The following is a 22,892-nucleotide window of genomic DNA, read 5'->3' as shown; positions in this document are numbered from 1 at the left end:
ACATAGAGTAGAGGTTAGAGACTCCAAAGCCAGTTTAGGACCTAAAAATGACGATGATTTCTGAGTTAGGAACATGGAAGGCAATGGGAGCCAAGTATAATAACCCAAAAAATAGCATTTCTTGAGTGGGAGGGATAAGATGACACACCCACCCACCAAGTTTGAGGAGTGACCGCTCATGATTTTACTTGTTTTCTTGCTAGGGGTGTCCGGTTGCATTTGCCTAATAGGCTCCCTTGAGGCCCGCTAGACTATCCTTTTTGATCGGTCATATCATGGAAGGAGATTTCTTAAGCTGCGCGCCACCGCTAAAGCTCTACGAAGCTGGCGTGATACATGCGTGGGGGACATCAGGCTGCAGCTTGCGGCGGCAAGAGCGGTGATCCTTGAGCTCGATCTCGCGTAGGAGACGCGCGCTCTTTCCACGGAGGAGCGGGACCTCAGGCGGCAACTCAAGGGAAATGTGCTTGGCCTATCTTCGCTCGAGCGTACCATGGCAAGGCAAAGGGCAAGAACACGTCACCTAAGGGAAGGGGACGCTTGCACGAAATATTTCCATCTACAAGCCTGCCACCGTCGGCGGAAAAACTACCTATTCGCTCTATCACATGATGGTCACTCTTTCAGCGAGGAGGAAGCCAAAGCCGACATTGTCTTCAATTATTACAACGGCCTACTGGGAACTCCGTTCACCAGGGAGCACCGCATCGACCTGTCCTAGCTCCAGTTACCGGTCCTTGACCTCAGCGCGCTCGTTGAGCCCTTCACTCCGGAGGAGGTGGCGGCCTTTGTCAAAGCCACACCGAGCGACAGGGCGCCAGGACCAGATGGGTTTACTGGCGCCTTCTTTAAAGCTGCCTGGGAGGTGATCGGGCCTGATGTCGTGCGCGTTTTCAACGCCTTCTGGGATTTGGATCACAGGAGCTTTAACCATCTGAATGAAGCCGCAATGGTCCTCATCCACAAGACGGACGCGCCGGCTAGCCTCCGAGATTACCGCCCAATCAGCTTGATTCACTCAGTTGGGAAGCTCATTGCGAAAGGCCTAGCCATTCGACTGGCGCCTTTCATGACATCCATCGTCAAGCCCAACCAATCGGCATTCATCCGAGGTCGCCAAATTCACGAGAACTTCCGGACAGTTCAGCTAACCTGCAAATGGCTGCACGGCCGTCGCCACCCGGCGATGCTCCTGAAGGTCGACCTGTCCAAGGCGTTCGACACGGTCGCCTGGCCATTCTTGCTGGAGACCCTAGCGCACATAGGTTTCCCGCTCAGATGGCGTGACTGGTTATCGACACTGCTAGGCACGTCGAGTACCAGGGTACTCGTTAACGGGCGCCCAGGCAGACGCATCCATCACGCAAGGGGTCTGCGCCAGGGAGATCCGCTATCCCCCTTACTCTTCGTCATTGTCATGGACGTTCTCAACGCCCTCATTTTGGAGGCCGACCGACGTGCAGCGCTACGTCCTCTGCCTGGGAACGTCATCACCCACCGTGCATCTGTGTACGCCGACGACCTGGTGATTTTCCTGTCCCCGGAGGTCGATGACTTCGTCTGCATGCGGCAAATCCTCGACCTATTCGCCGGAGCTTCGGGGCTCTCCTGCAACGTGGACAAATGCACAATCACTCCGATCCATTGCACAGCCGGGCAAATTCAGGACGTCTTGGAGGTGTTCCCCTGCGCGGTACAGGAATTCCCAGCCAAGTATCTGGGAGCGCCGCTATCCGTCAGCAGGCTGCGCCGCGGCCAAGAACAGCTTATCGTCGATACGATCTCCGCCAGGATTCCCACCTGGAAGGCTGGACTGCTGAACGCCGCTGGCCGAACGACGCTCACACAGACCACACTTTCGGCGATACCGGTACATGTCTCGATCTGCTGCAGCCTATCCGCTTGGGCCATTGGTGAAATCGACAAGCGCAGAAGAGCCTTCCTCTGGGCGGGCACACAATCGGTGGCGGGTGGAAAATGCAAGGTAAGCTGGCCGGTGGTCTGCTCCCCAAAGGACTTAGGCGGACTAGGACTGCCGGACCTGCGAACCCTTGGCTATGCCTTGCGACTGAGATGGGAATGGAAACGACGCACGGACCCGAGCGTCGCCTGGGCTCTGATCCCCCACAAACCTGAGCCATTGGTCCATTCTATGTTCCAGGCTTCGGTTTCTATCCAGATCGGCGATGGCGCATCGGCAAGGTTCTGGACCGACTCCTGGCTGCACACTGGGCCTCTGTGCCAGTTCGCCCCAAACCTGTTCCAAGCAATCGGGCAGCAGCGCAGAGGCCGTTCCGTGCGGGACGCGCTCACGGACAGGCAGTGGACAAGAGACATCACGGGGGCGCTCACCGTGGCCGTTATATTGGAGTTCCTTCAAGTGTGGGACTTGGTAGACGCCCTAAATCTCTCGCCACACGAAGCAGACAGATTCATTTGGAAATGGACGGCTGATGGTTCGTACTCAGCGTCCTCGGCATACCGAGCCTTCTTCATGGGTCGCATGGAAATGGAGGGCGCGATGCTCGCCTGGAAAGCCATGATTCCCCCGAAGATGAAATTCTTCTTTTGGCTCGCCCTACACGGGAGGCTTTGGACTGCGGAGCGAAGGAGACGCCACGGATTGCAGGCGGAGGCTGCCTGTGCTTTGTGCAGCCAGCATGACGAGACCATCGATCACCTGCTTATCGCTTGCGTCTTCCCGCGGGAGATCTGGTCTCGACTACTCTTGCGGGCGGGCCTTCTGCACCTTGCCCCCACGGAAGGTTCCGCGCTCCAGGAATGGTGGATCAGCTCACGGAAGCAGATCCCGATCAGGTTCCGTCGTGCCTTCGACTCCGTGGTGATCGTCGTCTCCTGGAATGTCTGGAAGGAGCGCAACAGCAGGACGTTCGACGGCCGGAACCGCACGACAGCTCAAGTCTGCGACGCCATTTTGGACGAGATCCGTGATTGCGTTGCGGCTGGATTCAACGGCCTGGACGTCTTCGCAGCGGACGGCGACGGTGCCTTTGGCTGATGTTTCTCCTCTCTTCTCTTCTTTTTCTGTGGCCGTCTTGTAGCATCGCTGCTACTTCTTTGCTTTGGCTCCTCGCCAAGGTTCTTGTGTTACTGTTAAACAACTCTTGACCTCTTAATGAAGTACGTGCGATGCACGGTTTCGAAAAAAAAAAGATACGCGTCGTCATTACATAATTTATAGCTAAAGTTTAGGTTGTGTTTGGTTATGTCTTCGTTGAGCTATATATGTATATCTTATATCCTCGATGAATAAAAACAAGCATAGAGATAAGATGACAAGTGTATGAGTGATTACATAGATAGATGTAGTGACCCTGGATCAAGACAAAGTGGATCCATACTAGTGGATATAAACCGTCTACCATGCATATAGGGAGAACCTCGACTTGAGAACATCCATATGGTGGGTGGCCCTCATGCAAGCAACCATACATTCTTATTTGGTAGAGCTTCTTCTGCTCCAAATAATCTATGGAAGTTGATTCTATGATAGAAGTGATTCTTCGGATAAACTCTATACATACAATGACTCTGTTCATAAAGTAAGTCATGAAAAGACATTTTTTTCAGCTCCCACCTCCCAGTTTATTTATGGGGATCCCTTCACATAATCGACACCACTTCTTTATATGTGAACATTATATTTTTATATAGCCATAGTGTAACTTTGCTCTGACAAATAGAAAAATCCCCTCTCATCTTTATTCCTTAACAACATATATTATTGTCACTCTAGACTGGAGTGTAACCTTGCTATACATTTTAAGGCATACATTTGATGCTAGCCACTAATTAATAGGATGAAGAAGCTGATGTATTCGCCGTCCAAATCCGTTATAATGACATTTGTTTAGTATAGGGGAAAGAGTACTGTGTTGTACAAGAAATGCAAAAATGATAATGTATTACAGCTCAGATTAAACATGCGCCGATCCGATGCAGCACGCTGCACGCATACATATATATATATATACGTCTTCTCAGGCGGCCGCGGTGTGATTACGAGAAGCATCGGTGAGGGACATGGCGATGGAGCACATCCTTCCGAGGTCACCGATCTTGTCGACGACCTGCATCTCGCCGCCGCCCTCCACCTTCTGGCAGTCGTTCATGCACGTGTCGCCGTCGATCTTCGCCGCCGAGAGCCACGTGTTCACGGCGCCCACGTCCTTGGCCTCCTGCACCGCCACCTTGGACCGCTGCAGGTCGGCCAGCGCCCCCTGGAACTTGGCCAAACACTCGTTCAGGCACACCGGCGGCATGCCCCCCGGCGTGTTCTCCAGGCCCTTGACGAACGCCACCGTCTCCGTGCCCACCTGCGCCGCCTGCGCCAGCGACAGCTCCGCCAGCCCCGTCAGGCCGCCCTGCTCCGCCGCCGCCTTCGCCTCCGGCTTCGCGGACGACAGGGACTTCACGCACAGCTCCGGGTACTTGGTGTACTGCTTGCACGCCTCGTCCACGGTGATCGTGGCGGCAGCGGCGCGCCGGACGGAGACCGAGACGACGGCGAGGACGACGATGAGGACGCGAAGGCTGGCAGCCATGCTGACGATCCGAGCGAGCGACGGCGATGGCATACAGGAAACGCGAAATCTTTGTCTCGTGGAGAGCTGGACCATTAATTCCATTGGAGAGGTGTTCTTGTCTTGTAGCGTGAGGCCAGGGAGGTTTGCAGCAGCTGCATGCATGCAAGGCCGAGCATACGGGCGACGTCCACGGCAAACGGTCAACCCAAACGGTTTCAAACTTTGACCGGCTAAATTTACTCCGTTGATGATACGGTGGTGGCTTTGTTCGGCTCCGGTTTACTGTAGGTAGGAAGAAAATAGAGCCAAATAATGCTACGCCAAACAGACTCTTAGCTTCGTACGATGTGAATGACTTCAAATAAATGATAGAAATTAAAGCAACAACACGGATGATAAGTATATAGCCACGCGTAAATGCTTTGGATTTACTTTATTTTTCCATAGAAAACTTCTGTTTGATTATCATTTATGTTGTTATTATATGCATTTATTTATTTATGAGGATCTGGTTTTGGCTTATAGGATAACAAGTCCAAAGGCAAATTTGCGGATGTCTTCCATGGACTGGTTCCCTAAATTCTGAACATTTGCTTTCCATCAAAAATTTTCGAATACTTCGACTACGGAAACTCAGTTAATCTTGGGTTTGGAGTAGTTTCCCAGATTGTGTAGTTATGCCTTTCATATAGAATTGTTAATTTTTTTTTGATTTTGACTTATGGTGTGTCTGTTTCTTCCTCTGAATCTCGTCTGGATCGCATTGGGATTGGATACCATGGACGCGGTGATGGTCCGGTGTGCTTGGGGAATGGGGAAGGCGCAAGGTTGGTGGTGGACGGTTGTGTGGGTGGTGACCATGGACTCGCCTGTCTTCTTGGGCGAACTCAGCGGCGAGCGTGAGGGTGAGCTTGCCCGAGGACCGCGAAGGCGAGCTCAGGCCTCAGAGGGTGAGCTCTGATGGCATGGCGATGTTTGGGTCGGGTATATCAGCCCACGTTTCCTTTTAAGACCATTGGACACCGAGGTCCATTCATTCAAAATCCGGCTTTTAAGACTAGCATCGTCCGATCATTGGTCTTTAATTCTTTAATTTGGGAGAGATGTTCTTGCTGACACCCGAATTTTGATCTCTAGTCTCTAACAAGTACAGTAAGTCCTAAACCAGCACCATGCATGATGCTCTAACCCACACTTTACATTAGCATGTAGTTTCGATTTGCCGTTTGTAGAGATCGACTACAAAATGCTAGTATATCCACGGGGCTAGCTGTTAATATTAGTTCTAGACAGCATCATCAGCCCTTCTGCAGCCTGGAACTCGTACTTGGTAACATTCCACGAGCGTGCGCCTGCCTCGTCAAGTTCGTCGTCAGCCTCATCATCCTCCGTGGTGGCACCGCCACCAGCTTCTGGCGATGATGGTGGCGCGGCTACCTCGTTTGCCGCACCACCGGCATTCGAGTCCAACGACGATGGTGTGGCAGCCTGCACCTCCAGTACCATTACCATTAGCGCACCGCCGGCCTCTTGCTCCTCATCCTCTGTTCCATCGCCGCCCAACGACAATGGTGCGGTCACCTCGTCGCTCCGGCCGGCACCACCATGCAGCTCTGATGAAGTCGTCGACGGTGCGTCCGCTACCTCGCCCAGAGCACCAGCAGCTTGTTCCTCGTCTGCCTTTGCACCAACACTATCAGGTTCCGACGGGGACGATGCGGCCTCGGCCGCCTCTATTGCACCACCACCACTAGGCTCCGACGGGGACGATGGTGCGGGTGCGGCGGCCGCCACCACGCCCATCACTCCAGCGTCCTCGTCCCTCTCCTCGTTCGCATCACCCACAACATCCTCCATAACCGCTTCGGCGGCGGCGTCGCCATTGTTCAGCATCATCTGGAGCCTCTTCTGTTGCAATTCATCCAAGGCGGCGTCGGCGTGCGCGGCGTCGCCTCTGCGGTAGTGCAGCATGACCATCCCGACCTTTCCCCCCGCCTGCCGGAACAGCCACAGGTCGAGCATGACGTCGTCGTCCACCGGCGCCGGCTCGTCTTTGGCGACGACGAGGCCGTTGTGCCTGATGAAGTCGCCCCACTTATAGATGAGCCGGTAGGCAACGTTGCATTTCAGGAACCTAAACGTGAGCTCGTACGCGTCGCCGCCGCGGTCGTACGCCGTGAGCGGCAGCCCCTCGCCGTGCGCCGCCTCCTTCTCTTCCTCCGTCATGAACGCGCAGAGCGGGAACTCGGCGCCGTCGGCGCGCCACCGCTTGCACGACATGAGCAGGCGTGTCTGCTGGATGTCCCTGTCGCACCTGGTCAGAAACCTGCCGTAGAGGCGCACGGGGGCGGCGACGCCGAGGCCCCTCAGGGTGGTCCGCAGCCTGTCGCTCACGACGCCGATCCTGTCGAACGAGTAGTCCACGTCGGACCCCGCCGACGACATCCCGTCTTTCCCCGTTCCGCACCAGAACCAGACGCCGCGGTCCTTCTCCTTCTTGGGTTTCGTTCTTCGGTCCTTCTTTGCTGGCTTCTTGGGTTTCGTTTTCGTTCGTGGGTTTTTGGGCTTCGTCGTTCTGGATGATGGATTGCAGCTGCCGGCCACGGCGGTGCTCCCGTGGGACCGGATGGCGTCGCCCAGGAGCTTGCCAGCGAGAGGCCGGCGAGCGACCGCTGCGCATGCGCCGTCTTCGTTCACGACCGGCGTCTTCCCCTTGCGGCAACGCTCAATCTCCGCCCAGTCAAATGCCGGCTCCACCTCACTACTGCTCGCCGACGAGGCTGCCGCAGCAGCTGCCTTATGCTTGTGCGAAAGCGCTGGTGGCATGCCGCCCAATATGCCGACGCCGCGGTCCTTGGCGTCCTTGGGCTTCCGCTCCTCGATGGGAACCAGCCGGTGCTTCTTGGCCCGTGGAACGTGCTCTGCGGCGCCGCCATTGGTCGACGAAGCAGGTCGCTTATTGGATGCCACCGACGTCGTCGTCGTCGCCGGTGGTGACGCATTATTGGAGACGCTAATACCACCGGGATCGCCGCCACCGTCGGGCTCCTCCTTGCGAGGCCACGAGGCGGCGGTCCTCGGCCGCCGCGGGACGTTCTTGAACAAGAACGGATCTGGCGTCGTGTGGTCGTCGCCGCCGGCCATGTCGTATGGGTGAGTAGTATCCGTGCCGATCAAGGCGAGAGACCGGGTCGATAACAAGCACACAACGCAAGGAGTATATAAGGAAGTGGAATCGGAGAGGGACAGGACTAGCTACGTAACTGTCGAAGTGGAATCGGATTGTATTGATCATGGACTTTTCCTTTCGGGGCTTAACTAACCTTAATTTGTATCGTATATCGGACACAGGGATAATAGGATTGCATGGCAGCGTCCGGGACGAGTACGGTGCCTTCCCTTTCTGTTTGTGGCCACCGGAATTAATGGCTGCTCACCGTGTGGCCCAAGACACCATTCGTCGAGTCGTCGGGCAGGAGATATGATCGATATCACAAGGTTTTTCATCGGCACAACAGCACAACCACCGCTTGCATTGCTTGCCTGTTTCGTTATTATAAGGTTTTTAGCCTTGATGATGGAATTCTAAGGTAGAACATGCATGAACGATATTTGATAAAAAAAATATTAAGAAACAAACGAAACTCGCACGACGAAACATGAACGTGTTGATTAATCACTCAAGAGCTATTTCTTGAGGACATTGGCGGCGGCGTCCTGGACGATCAATCACAAGGACGACACCAAAGTTACAGCACAATATTATATATCGTGAATGCGTGCAGGCATGAGCTAATCGATCTCAGTCCGACTTCGCCGGCGCCGGCGCCGGCGCGTCGTCCGGGCCCACCAGCTTGGTCATGGCACTCTGGCACAGCTCCGGGTGCGCCGTGAACGAGCACGTCTCCTTGACGTTGAGCTTGGCCTCCGCACCCCACACGGAGACGGAGAGGACGGCGAGGACGACGACGAGGCCGCGGAGAGCAGCAGCAGCACCACCACCAGAGGCGGCCATGTCGATCCTTGCGAGGGATGCAGCAGGCTTGCGGGTTGCAGCGGAAGGGGACGGACGGACGGACGCCTGAATTTGTTTCATGGAAGCCTGGAGGTGCTCTCTTGTAGCGTGAGGCCGACAGGGAATTCGCAAGCTCGGCATGCATGCCAGCGCGGCGAGGACGAGCCGGAGACGCGCGTACGGACAGGCGACGTCCATGTCACTCGGTCAACGAAACGCTGTCGGCTTTGACCCACCACTAAATTTACCATTACTTTGTCGGTCACAACTCACAACACGAAAAAACATAATCAGGTGAAAAATGTGAGAGGAAATCAGATGACGAGAAAGAATTGGATTACTAATATTCACAACGGAGTTCTCTACAATAATTCACAGGTCATTTGATGCGGTACATACACTGGTATCATCATCATCCTCCTTCTGAAGCTGTTCCAACAACGATTCCATCGTACTTATATAGCTAGGCATGTAATGTTCTTTAATCATGTTGGGCGCGAGACGTATCTTCCCGTACAAATCCCTCGGCGTCTCGTATATCCCAATGATCTCACAGCTGCTCGTGCCGTCGCCGGGGTTTGGGTCCAGCGGCGGGGGCAGCGCAACCATGTGGATGATCCTCCCAGGAGGGAAGAGCTGGCGCGACGAACAGCCCGCTGAAACTGGTTCTTTCTGCTTATCCTTTTCAGGGCCGTTCTGGTTCGGAGCTTCTTCTTCTCCTTCGCCTGTTGGCGGGGGCGATTGTTGAGTGTCCGATGCCACGTTGCTGTCTGAACCTTCTTGTGATGCGAGGCCTGAATCAACAGGCTTGACAATGGTGAAATGGTCGTTGCTAACTACTAGAACGACCGTTTCTTCAGAGGCAACAACTTGTTGCTGGCTACAATCAACGCTGTGTCCATTTGCTGTAGGCGGTATGGTATCTGCAGCATCTTTCAGCAAAGGCTGCAGGGCAGAAGGAACATGTCCTCAGAAATCATAATTCTAGTCTTAAATGAGATAAGAAAACATAATCATAGTTACTTATTTTTACAGTATGCTCACACTATAGCAAAGAAGAAATACTGTTCGCATTAATTTGCTTGGCTTGGTGAAATGGGGCTTCCCACAAAACTCGAGACATAAGCAGAAATGCACTTGGTAGGAGTTAGACAGCAGGCTATTAATTCCACATGATATAATACTGCTGAAAAGACATGGCTGAAAGTATTGTTCGCTGATTTGTTGTGAGAAAAAAAATATTGTTGAATGGCTGACAGATTCGGCAGATAAGCTCAAGCGAACAGGCTTGCTTGCAGTGTCAATTAAAGGATAATCACTCAAACCTATATGTAGGATCTACCAAACAGTACTAGACACAAGTGTTGCTGGCCCACATTTGCTAGTGGACTAGCGGTACTGGTACTGACTGGGACGGCACATCAGAAAGATTTAGTGGATCTCAACTGCTACTTGTACATTACAAACCCTTGGGTGATTAACCTCATATTTGTGAAGGACTCCAGATGTGTCTTAGATATCATTGTGTTAATTTGGTGATTTCAGTAACAAGAGCCATAAAATGTTCATCGGTACAAGCTGGAGATATTGAAGGATTTTACCTCAGAAATACTAGAGCCACGATCTGCAATCTTCCCTGTTGAGTTAGAGATGGAGAGCATATGAGACTTGATGAAGGCAACACGCTGGCTTATACTGGCAAATAGACCATGGTGAAAGTGATCCTGCACATCATCCAGCTTTGATGATACCATCACCTACCATCAAGAAATGAGACTTCAATTGTGAAGCTAAAATATATTGTGATACCAGAAAATGATTAAGGTATGCATTGCCATTCAGTGCGGAGTATATTGTGATACCAGAAAATGATTAAGGTATGCATTGCCATTCAGTGCGGAGTATTTTGTGGTATTTTAATACTTTTACTCGTCACTAAAGAAGTCTGCGTCAGCTAAAGTCCAGTTACATTTTATAAGCTACTACAAAGATTTACCATCAGGATACCTCGGATCGCAGGCTCTCAGAAGAAACTTTCGAAAATGCTGGTACCACATCATTTCTATTGACAAGAGAAGTGATGAAATCCTTGCCTGACTCCGCCAGCTCCCATGTCATACATGCAGCTAAATAACACAAAAGGTACTTCAGAATGCTAGAAATATTTTTCTACGAAAGAAATATAACTTCCATAGTCCAAGACCCCACACAGTAACCCAGGTACTTTAGAATTCTGGAAATATCCTTGCCTGACCCAGGTACGCGGGGTCATTTTCAACCCTACTTGTAAAACCTCCCATAAGTAGTGTGCCACGTTCCTTGACCAGTTGCTCGGCCCCATCGAGCAGGGAACTTTGTGACTATAATCAGATAGCATAGATCCCACAAGTGACAAGTCAAATGAAGTTTCATTAGCTTTGCATTCAGCAATGAAATTGCCCGGAAGTCTTTATTATGTCCTCGAATTTAAAACCATGGTTAACTGATGCAAATTCAGGAAACAAATTTTCCAGAAAATAATTAGCATGGATGAGAATCTTTTAGAGTGAACCACTTTACCAACATTCAAACAGAGAAAGGTTAACAAAAGAGACTTAAAGTGACCAACTAGCCAACTTCAAACACTAAAACCAAAGGGCATCTGACAGCCAGATAAGATTTCAAATGCCAGCACAGGATCTTAGCATTATAAATAAAATGAAAAGCGAGATGTTCCAAATCAAACTTTCAACAATCAATAAAACTGAAAGTTTGTCAAATTTTACTTACGAGGAGCAAATGCCAGACAGCTGCATGACAAGAACTCATAATGCTCACGGAGAATATAAGTCAGAATCGCTCCAATGCCAGCTCCCATTGAATGTCCAATGACCTAACAGAAAGGATAACACCTAATTGGGTTATATCACATTAAGACATGTAAACCTTATCATCTGTGCTGAGCACTAATGCTAGCTTTATACAACAGTTTGAAGCAAATCACAAGACGAATTCATAAGCTTAAAAGGTACACATCCAAACCACATTAGTATGTCTAGAAAGCTCTACCAAAAGCATAGATACATAGGTAGAAAATAAAGTAGACCATCCTCAAATTTGGAATCTCCACACAAAATAACCAATGAAAGTGCAAGTTATTTCAGCCAGAATATAAACATTATGAAATGCAACTGTATAAAGCAGTGATATTGACAACAGGATGATTTTCATATCAGCAATTTTATTATGCATACATCGCATCAGTCACTAGAATAACAGTTAGTATTTGCAAGCAGCACTTTCGACTACAAGAAAATTAGACAAAATCACAAAATAGAAGGGGCTGTTTATTCAGGTACAATAAACTGCAGCATGATGCACATTTATTCATTTCATTCACGTGCAGCTAATTAGTGAGAATTACCTTTATGTGGTACCCAGAAAATTCCTGCATTTTGTTATGAAGATGGGGAATAATAAGTTTTGCAATCCAACGAGCTCCAGCAAGCATCCCACAGTGTGCATGTCCTAAAACTACATTGCTGATTTTTCCTTCACTTAGAATTATATGGTGAAAAGGAACTTCAGCAGCAGTTGCTGCAGTCAGGCGCTCTTTAGTGCTGATAGCACCCCGAATGAAAAGCAGCAAGCACTTGGTTCTTTGGTCACACACCAATGCGAAAGAAGGCTGCATGAGCTGCATTGAGCAATTGCTGCATAAGATATTATGTAACAACATATGCGAATGAATGCTAATTATGACCTTAAGCTTAAGTTAACACCCGTGATACTTACTCACCCTCGCCCTAGCCTTGTGAATAAGAATGTCGTCTTGTTTGTACCCACCAAACTTCAGAAATGCTGAAAAAGATTTCTTTGAGAAGAACATGCAAAGCTTCAAGTACTCAAGAAGAGAAGATACTTCAGTATATGTCTGATGTCCTTTAAGTTGGAGACAATCATTTCCACTATACTCATGCTGCAAATTACCCTGACATGGCACAGACAAGAAAATATGTTAACCATATGCCTTCCTAAATTGCCTATACGAGTAAAATGTGTTCAAAAGAGCAATACAGAGTGGTAAGTTTATGCAGAGTCAAACCGATTTAGCTGACTTCCGATAATGGAAGAAACAGTTTGCTGGCTCCTTATGACATGAAGGGCTTGGGATGATACAAAGACACATGAGTGAATTTATTGGTCTTAATGTGGAATGATAGAGTAGTTCGGTAATATTCATGCAATCATAACTAAACAGCTGGATCCATCTGAACAATGCCTGGACCAGTCATGATTCATGAAAATGATGGAAGGACAGGAGAGGAAGATCATTGTGATGCCAGCATCACCAACATGTGTAGCTTCCATTTTCTCACAAATAGCTGCTTGCACAACTATGGCATCATTGTCTGTATGCCTTCAATATTATGATGCGATGAGCATTATAGACATTGTATTACTCAGAACATCGACAAACTGGATCTTACAGATCCATAACTTCTGAGCATTCATACAACCGATCTTAACGGCCGCTCAAACGATCGGGGCACCGCAAGCGCAGTGTCGTAGTACAGCGACCGTACGAAGTCAGAAGCCAGGGAAATACGGGTACAAACCCGATCGCGGGAAAAAAAAAGTCTGAAGTCAGGCAAGCAAATGACCAACAAATTTTTAAAAATATGACCCAAAAGCAACAATTCAAAAATGTATGGCCCAGAAGTAAAGGGAACTCAAGCCTGTCTTCCAAGTCAATGCAAGTCAAACCGTAAAATGTTAGCTCAACCTTTACACAAACATTTTCAGCAAGTTGGAAAATAGAAACACTATACCGAAAGCGACTACCTAGTAGCTTCCGCGCACGAGGCAACAGCAGCACTCGCATTCACCAAACGCAAAAACTAGTTACTGTGATTGTTTGAGTTCTATGGTCACTCAGGTTCGAAAGCTGCTGATCAAATCACGCTATGCTTCGATGTTCGATCTCATACCAAAGCAGAGCAAACGAAACACGAGCAGAGGAAGCAGAGAACATGGCACACCCTGAGTCAGAGACCGAGTGAACAAGAGACAAGGGAGGGAGAGCAAATGGAGGGATCCCGCTAACCTGGCGCTTCATGTGGCGCTTGATCCCGAAGGCGAGCCCGTGGAGGCCCCACCGCCCGACGGTGAGCTCCCACGTGCGCCGCGCCGTGCGCGCTGCCACCGCGGTCGCCTCGCAGCAGGTCAAGGGCGCCCTGTCCGGCCACGGCTCCTCCTCCTCGCTGCCGCTCCCCGCCTCCCTTCCCGGACCCGGCCCCGACCCCGACAGCAGCGGCGACGCCTCGTCCTCCTCCCTCTCCCTCTCCGCGTCCGACGCCGACTGCGTGCAGCAGTTAAGGAGCAGGCAGAGCAGGAGCGCGCCGCCCGACGCAGCGGCCACTGCAGCAGCAGCGACGGCGGCCGGCATCGGGGCGCCTCGGGATTCGCGGCGGCGCGGGCGGGGAGGATGGATTTGGGCGATCGCGAGGGGAGGAGGGAGGTAAGAGTTGAAGTGGCGACGGGGTTGAAGATTTGTGTAGGCTTTTATTTTGTGGAAGGGCCCATTTGTAAATGGTGCAAGTTGCAACTTGCACAAAGTGAGCCAGGCAGGCAGCCAGGTTTTATTTTATCCGTAATAATAATAATAATAATTCCTTTACAAAAATAAAACTAAAAAACGAATATCTTTTTCGTAACGTCGAAGAGTGCATATGTCATTGCCAGGGTGACGATAAAACTGTAGTACGCGTGGTTACCGAGTTCTTAATGAAACGTGACAAGGCCTTGATTGCAATATTTGAAAAAGCTGAAATGGACGTCTCGGTATGGTCTAGCCACAATCATCTAGTCCTTCCGTCCCTCAGAAAATATTTTTTCACAATTAATTTAAAATTTATTCATTAAATTCATAAAAAGATATCATTTATCTTATCAATAATAAGTATTATCCAATTTATATTTTTATTGTAAACTTATTTATTAGGGATATAAATGCTGATATTATTTTGTATAAACTTAATCAACTTTGAGACAAAATGACTTTGCATTAGTGAAGTATTCGGTAATATCAATAATGATTTGGATACCATAATTCTACATGTCTTGCTGGGAAAACGAGTTCGTTATGGTTGAAGACAAAAAGACCCTATTGGCCTCACTTGAATTATAGCCGTTACAAAAAGGAAAAACTAGGCACAGGTCTGCTTCTCTAGACCAAAAAGAAGGTTGTAGAAATATGTTGTATGGTAAAACATATATATATATATATATATATATATATATATATATATATATATATATATATATATATATATATATTCTTATATACTCCATCTGTTTTATAAATGTCGTATTGCTTTTTGTATAAATATGTTGTAAGGCATGTTCGCTGAACATTAAAGCGGCTGCAAACTGCAACATTTTTGGTATAAGCTGCAGTACTTAGCAGCGGATAAAAGAGCTACTGCAGCTGCAGCTACAATCAAGAATTTTTTAAATCATGAGCAGGTTAACACCATGAGGTTTATGTTTTTTTATGGAAATAGGAGGAGCAAGCCCCTACTAAATAAATTAATAAAAAAGGAGTCCGAACATTATTACAAATATAAAAAGAGAGGGGGTGGTTGGGGGAGAAGCAATTGAATAATGAAGAGACAAAAGACCAAACGAGAAAATGGTGTATTGCCGTCGGGTGCAGTCCACGTAGCGACAGATCTGAAGTGGCAGTGCCAATGCGGCAATGCGTGCCCGTTTTGCGAGAACGACCTCCAACAAACCCGCAATTGGATGGATGGATGGAACCCACAAACAGGCACAGCGCTCGCAAGGCTCGTCCGGAACCGGAAGCTTATCGAGTCTATCGATTGCGTGATGTGGCCCATGTCGGGACGGGTGGGCCCGGCAGGACAGCGTGGATCACATGGGGGCGTCTATTGGTCAGCTCGCTGCTCGCCCTCGCCACGGCGGGAATGATTGATGGCTGGCTGGCCACAACACAAGCTCACGGTTTCTTCGGCCGCACGCTGAGACCGACTTGTGGGTCCGCGTCATGTGGGACCCGGATGGCCGCTGGTGGGTTGGCGGTGGACTGGTGTCGTGGGGTTTTGGTGGGAGGAACACACGCCGCCCGGCGCCTGCTTGGGCTGAACTGGCGTGCGCTGCGTCTGAAAGAACATGTGGGCCTATTGCAGTGGGCCGCACCCAAATGATTCGGCCTTCTTCTGGGAAGGAAAGGTCGCACGAGTTTTTGAAAAGTTATTTTCGGAAGGAGACCTCGCAAGTTTCTTAAAATCACTTTGGTTTTTGAGGCTATTTACAAAAAGTTAAATAAAGGTGATTTAAAAAAAAAAGAAAAGAAAAAAGAAAATCGTAGTTGAGGCACCTGTGGCTAGTCTAACTCTAACCTGCAGGAGTAGTTGATAGTCTCGGCTCTCAAGGGACTCTGTTTTTCTTTGTTCTTCCTTGCTTGTCAGGTAGTAGCACGGCTGCTGTGCTGAGACATTAGTGTCAGGGTCTCACGGCTCAAGGAGCTACAAGTTCGACGCCGGTGCTGTTTTCTAGCAGTGCTCATACAGTAGTAGATTCTTGCCACACCGGCCTGGCTTATTTTCTTGGCATGGAGAATTGAGAATTCCAAGAGAACCGCGCAGATCGATAGGCGTAAGGTGTAGTTGAATGTGAACAACGAGAGCAGAGAGCATGCGATGAGATGATACGTGCTGCCTGCCTCCACCAAACCAGGAGTATTATACTGATATACTGCTGAATGTGAATGTCATCGCCGCCGACGGAGCCACGTACGTCATCGGGGGGAATAAACCGATGTAAAACCAGAAGAACACGATGGACTACGTACGTACACGATGACTTTTGCTCGCCGCAAGCAAGCAACCTGTTAGCTCTACTAGCTAGCCTTGGCACGTTAAGGTAAACAGGACAAGAGCGTAGTCCAAGTCCCGCCCTGTCATCGCAGTTCCGCGTACATGTATATATATACAGACTGCTCCTGCCCATCACTCGCGTGCATGATACTAAAATAAACATGATGTGCACGTCACATGGATTGGTAGACATATACTCCAACTAATAGCATAACGTGCGCATAAAAACCAAAGAGTTAAATGCATGAGTAACTCGTAGACTTGTCAAGGATACCACTTAGGTCGTGTTTAGTTTCGGGGTGAAAAAATTTCACGACACTGTAACACTTTCGGTTGTTTGTGATAATTATTATCCAACCATAAACTAACTAGGCTTAAAAGATTCGTCTCGTAAATTCCGACCAAACTGTGTAATTAGTTTTTATTTTCGTCTATATTTAATACTCTATGCATGCGTTTAGTGATTTGATATGACGGAGAATCTTGAAAATTTTTAGGTTTTTTGGTGGAAGTAAATAAGGCCTTAGGCCTTTAGGCCTTGCGTAGTGTGTTGGCTGAGTAGCAGGGGCGGAGCTGCGTTGCTCATAGGGGGTGCAAATGCACCCCCCCTTAAAATTCAAAAATAGTATATTTAGTTAAAATTTTACTATACATGCACCCCTACAAAATATCTTTATGCACCCACAAGGCATGTGCACCCCCTTTAATTTACTCTAGCTTCGCCACTGTGGCTGAGTGATGCTACAAATAAGAGAGAGAGAGAGAGAGAGAGAGAGAGAGAGTATTTGGGCATCACTCTTTACAAGGTGGTGTCAATTTAAAGTGATACCAAGATAATTAGGAGCGATACATGTAGAAGCAGCGGTGCCAAGTTTATAAAGTAATATTACTTTACTTGTGCAGCAACATGTGGCAGTTAAAGTCACCGTGCAACATGAGTCGTGGTCCTGGCTCTTCGACTATTATATTTGATATGGGCTTTGCTACAGTAGAAGATAGTATCGGTGCCAATTGCTTATACACTATAGCCTTTGAAGAATCGATGCCTCTTGCTGACCAACGGGCCCACATTTTTCCAGGCACCACTGCCACACTGTGAAGGGCCTTAGGGGCTGTTTGGTTCATAGCCCACGCCAGCCATCCAAGTCGTGGCGCCGCCGAAGGCTGTGGCGTGAGAAATGGCCACCACATGTATGGTTGAAATAAGCATGCAAATAAACTAGGAAAAAGTATGGCTACCACACAACTTATGCATTAACCAAACAACAACCAAACTATTGTGGCAGCTGCATGCATGGCTAGGCAATGTGTGGCGATCCAAACACCCCCTTAGGCCCCACCCAAAAACCCAAAGTTTTTCAAAATTCCCCGTCACATCGAATCTTTAGACTCATGCATGGAGTTTTAAATGTAGACAAAAATAAAAATTAATTGCACAGTTTGGTTGGAATTTATGAGACGAATCTTTTGAGCCTAGTTAGTCCATGGTTGGACAATAATTACCACAAACAAACGAAAGTGCTACAGTGTCGCGAAATTTTTTCCTTCACCAACTAAACACGGCCTTAGTCTATGAAATTTAAATACGCATTTCTGACTCCCTAAAATTGGTAGATGGTGCACGCAGGTCTATTGTTGATCATATCAATAACCACTGTGGTGCACCATCTAACAAGTTTAGAGGCATGCAATGCACTACTTAACAAGTTTAGGAACAAAAAAAATATTTGTTCAAACTTCAAAGTTTATGAGACGAATAACTAGCATTCCTTACTAAGTTTAGAGGTCATTCATGCATTTAACTCATAAACAAATTGGATGGAGAGGTTATTCATGTTCAAGGGCTCTCCCATCCACTACTAGATAATGTTACTTTGATAATTACAATGCCTAGGACTCAGTTACCACAATTAAAGATTGTCTTCAGCAAAGACAACATTAAATTGTCCATAAGCAAAACGGGCTTTGCTATTGTACTTCCGAATAATTGTGGACCATCGGTTTAAAAAGGCTAAATAATATATGACCTCTACAAGGTTATAATAGAAATATTTTTTTTTATAATTCTAAAAAAGAAATAAATTTTTATTTATTATTTTCTTTAGAAAAATAGGCAAAATATCTTATAATTAGATATCTATTAGCCAAATTATATTGAACCACCTGATCCTTGCGTGATGGCCCATGCATACTGTAGTATTTTAACGTTCACGCTAACAAATATGAAAAAAAAAGAACATTTGCGTAACGTTGTATATGTGACAATTTTTTCTATGATCTAACTACTATATGTTTTTTTAACCTAATGTAAAATAACACTGATGTAACGCTGTTTTTGTAACTAAAAATATAAAATGTGACCCAACATGATTTTGTAACATTTTATTTTATTTGATGGAACATGAAGAAGAACGGGAAGTAGAAATTGGTTTCATTTCAAATATAAAAAAGTTATACATATTGTGATTGTATTGTGACATTTTCTTATTGTGACGTGACCATGCCTAAACAATAAACATAAAATAGCATTTCATGGAAAGTTGATTTTTGACTCCAGAATTTTTTCTTGCTTGATGGCCTTCCATAAAGTGTGCAGCCGTGGGTTGCAACTAAAAGGAAACAAATTGCAAGTACAGATGCACGTTAATTATTTTTCTTTTTATTATTTTTTTTCTTTTTATTAATTATTTTTATCTCTCATAATATTCAAGGACTTAGATTTATTTGAACTCTTATCTTTTACTGAGTAATTGGAGTACCATAACAAAGCTCTATAGAATAATAATGTTAAATCAAACGATTTGAAGTGTGATTAAATTTATTTACACGCATTGTTCATTTATTATAATAAATAAGTAATATTAGATTCATCATAAAATATATCTTTATACTATATCTATCTGGAGTCATTCATGTTGACAATATTATTATCTACAAGCTTATTTAAATTTAGAATAGTTGGACTTTGGCTACAGCAGCTCAGCTAGAATCAATCTGTCTCCGAAGTCCCAAGAGGAGAACAAAACTCTAGGGAAGAGTTTATTATCAACCTCACCAAAATAAAAATCGAGGGAGAAAATGTCAAACGTGCACGTACGGTACGGGCACAACGCACGGTGAGTCGGTGACCAGCTCGAGAGAGGGAAAGGAAACGAAAAAAAAAAGAAAGAAAGAAAGAAAGAAAGAGGCGTGCATCCTCTGTTCTGTTTCTCTGCTCTGCTCGGCCTCGGCGCGCCCCTTTTTTCTCTCTGGTTTGGTTTTGAAACGGCTGCCCCCGCAATCCCCGCAGAGCGAGCGTATCGATCCCCCCAACCCAACCGCGAAACTTGTCATCTTCTCCCCCTCCGCATTTCTCTTTCGCACGCACGGCGACCCAACCGCCCTCGATCCGATCCTCCTCCTCGCTTGCTGTTGCAGGGTCATGGCCACGACCACGCACGGCGCGCGTACGTGACGTGCGCACGTGCATGCGCTCTCGGCCTTGATCGCCCACTATTACTAGCGAGCGCGCCGTGCGCCCGTGTGGAGAGTCTGCTCTGCTGGGGGGAGTGGAGTCGTGGGGTGATCTTGGATTGCAAGTGCTCGCCGCGCTCGTGCATGGCCGCCATCCCCCGCCGACCGAGGATCGTCGTCGTAGTCTAACTACCAGTTGCGCGGCCGGGGCGGGCGGGCGACCGATCGATCCATCCAGCAATGGTGGGTGTTAGCGCGGGGCGTGACTTGGGCGCGGGCGCGGGCGCGGATGCGGCGGCGGCGGCCAGGGCACAGGCGGCGCGGGATGTGTGTGCGGCGTCGGCGGCGTTCGCGTCCTGCACGCACCGCCGCCGCCGGTCGTCACCGCGCGGCCCGCACTTCGTCGACTGGTACCTCGTCCTCGCCGTGAGCACTACCACTCTCTCTCCTTCCTCCGATCCGTTCGTTATTGCCCCCGCCCACCCGTTCTGACCTCTTTGGTGGCGTATGGCGTCACGCACGCACGCAGATCGGCGAGGCGGCGTCGGAGGACGCCGTGCGGAGGCGGTACCGGCAGCTCGGTGAGCACGCGTAATCTCGCCGCCGCGCCGTGGGCGCAAATGGATCTCTGATTCGTTTTGCTAACAGCTCATTCTGTTCCGTGGTTTTTGGACGCACGCACGCACGCACACAGCGCTGCAGCTTCACCCGGACAAGAACAGGCACCCCAAGGCGGAGGTGGCGTTCAAGATCGTCTCCGAGGTACCGTACCACATCACCCGCATTCCATTCCCCAATGATTTTTCTAATGAATTCTTCCTGCAATGCCGCCCGTCCTTAATCCTTGTGACGCTTTCGCCTCATCTACTTTGGATTGGAATCGCATCGTCTACTTTGGATTGGAATCTCCAGTTCCATGATCCACTCCAAACCCCAACCATCCAGTGCCAGTTATTCGAACCTAAGTCAAATTTGTGCCAGCATTTGTCTCTCAAAAATATATCCAAATCTTAAGGATGTTTATTTGATATATACAGTATTATAAATGGTAGTGCCTTTTTTTTTATATAGATATATAGGTCAAATTTAAATAGTTTGCCTCTAAAAGAACGAGAATTAATTCTTGTAGGAGACGAAAGATGCATGAACACCGGCAACTGCTAGCACTAGCAGCGTCTGCGTCTCCAACCTGTCGTGTTGCATTGCATTGCATTGCATGCATGCATTCGTCGGATTCGGATGGATGAGATGAGAAGAGATAGCCATACCACAGAGATTAGAGAGTCACAGATACGGCTCATGGCCGTTAATGGAGTCCTCCACATCGCCCGTGCCGCCAGGGTACCTACGCGGCCGGTCGTCGTGGTCCGGTCCGATGCGTCGCGGTGCCGCCGGCTGCCGTGCGCGTGCCGGCGCTTCGAATCCGACCTCGTCACGCACCGCTGTTCCTAGCATTTACAGCAATCATGTGGATTGTGGAGTGGAGTGGAGTGGTGGCCTCTAACTGTGTAATTGATCTCTGCGTGCACGCAGGCGCACGCGTGCCTCACGGACCAGGCGCGGCGGCGGGCCTTCGACTCGGAGCGGCGGGACAGCTTCTGCGCCGCGTGCCACGACCGCCACGCCGCCAGGTGGTCCAAGCCGCCGACCCTCCGCGTCGCGCCCGGCGCGACCAATCATCAGGCGCCAGCGCCAGCGGCGCCGGCCAGGAGCAGCAAGGCGGAGCGGGAGGTGCAGCGCCGGCTGCGGGACGAGTGCCGGGTCATCGACGGGTGCCTGCGGGCCAACGACGCAGCGGCCCGCGCGCGCCGCCGCCAGTCGTTCCCGCTCTTCGACCCCTCCGACAGCCGCCGCTTCCCGGACTACCCGCACGTCCGCCCGCCGCCGTTCGGCCTCGGTGGCGCGGAGCTCCGGCGATCCGACGAGTGGCTTGGCCGCGCGGCGGTGGATCAGCAGGCCATGAATCGGAGGTGGTGCAGAAACGGTGGCGAGTCGCCTGTGTACCAGATCAGGACGGCGGCGACAGAGTGCACCGAGAGGCGTGCTTGGTGAACTCGTCACGTCATTAACATGAGCAGCAGAGTTTTTTTTTTCCATTCTTTTCCAGTTTTTCAGCTCGAAAATGAAGTGTCAAACCAGCTTTAGGTCAGATATATTCTTCTAAGGATACAGAACAAGCAAGAAAAGCATTACACTATTCACTTGTCCACATGAACTTTTTTTTTGTGGAAGCGAGGCCTCGTCACAATTTAGCTTTATGGGACCGAGAAATGTGGTCTACCATAATCGCACTCGCTCATTGGTTCGCTATCTTTGAAGTTTAATTAGTAGTAGTTTACAACCGCTTTATTCCTCGTAAAAATTCTACTTATATAACATCATGGATTATTACCAAGATGAATAATGTAATTAAGGCGTTGCTGCGCATCACTGCTGTCGCATGAACATCGATATGATAATGCTGAGCTACATCTATATAGCTCAAAAAAAAATCTTGGTAGTTTTTTTTCCTATGCAAATACTGAAATACACCTATCATTAGCATCATTGCATTCACCCATAGCTTACATTCACCATATGAGAGTTCATTGCATTCATGCACCAAATTCGTGTGCTAATGTTCCCAAGAAAAAGAGCAGAGAGCTCCATCCATTTCTTCATGTTCCTGATCAGGCATAATTACCAAGCTCTTTTCCTCGTTGCCAAATATGTGCGGACGACGGCTACAACAAGCTCTTTTCCTCGTTGCCAAAAAATATGTGTGAACGACGACTACAACAAGAGTTAAGGCTCACGAAATATGACCTAAAGCTCAACTATTTTGTGCCGCCGAAAACATGAGTGCCAAAATCTGTGGAAAAGAGTCTCGACACTACATCTTCTTGTTGCCTAAAAATTGGGCATAAAGAACCGGTGTGATAAAAAAGAAGAAAAAAAAAGAGAGAGGAGGGGACATGCAGCATGCGAATTTATCGTAAAGTCATCTTTTCATGGAAA

General features: G+C 48.6%; 3 protein-coding genes across 3 annotated transcripts; 1 reads left to right on the top strand and 2 right to left on the bottom strand.

Annotated features, from left to right (window-relative positions):
• Window positions 3,814-4,620, bottom strand: LOC8079669. The gene has a single exon (XM_002463527.2). It carries the CDS (start codon window positions 4,596-4,598, stop codon window positions 4,002-4,004), a length of 597 nt encoding a protein of 198 aa, XP_002463572.2. The 5' UTR covers window positions 4,599-4,620; the 3' UTR covers window positions 3,814-4,001.
• On the bottom strand, window positions 8,193-14,097 carry LOC8080201. Its single transcript, XM_002463525.2, has 7 exons — window positions 13,649-14,097; window positions 12,341-12,532; window positions 11,966-12,238; window positions 11,332-11,434; window positions 10,570-10,688; window positions 10,164-10,319; window positions 8,193-9,507 (listed from the first exon to the last, which is right to left on the bottom strand). Exons 1-7 carry the CDS (start codon window positions 13,988-13,990, stop codon window positions 8,935-8,937), a joined length of 1,758 nt encoding a protein of 585 aa, XP_002463570.1. The 5' UTR covers window positions 13,991-14,097; the 3' UTR covers window positions 8,193-8,934.
• LOC8079667 (dnaJ homolog subfamily C member 17) lies at window positions 19,723-22,102 on the top strand. The gene is made up of 4 exons (XM_021451457.1): window positions 19,723-20,321; window positions 20,425-20,476; window positions 20,590-20,657; window positions 21,429-22,102. The coding sequence occupies exons 1-4, from the start codon at window positions 20,136-20,138 to the stop codon at window positions 21,945-21,947; spliced, it is 825 nt and encodes a 274-aa protein (XP_021307132.1). The 5' UTR covers window positions 19,723-20,135; the 3' UTR covers window positions 21,948-22,102.

Source organism: Sorghum bicolor, chromosome 1 (assembly GCF_000003195.3).
Source record: "Sorghum bicolor cultivar BTx623 chromosome 1, Sorghum_bicolor_NCBIv3, whole genome shotgun sequence".
Classification (NCBI taxonomy): Eukaryota; Viridiplantae; Streptophyta; class Magnoliopsida; order Poales; family Poaceae; genus Sorghum; species Sorghum bicolor.
Note: the sequence above shows the minus strand (reverse complement) of the source record. Positions and strands in the feature narration are given on the sequence as shown.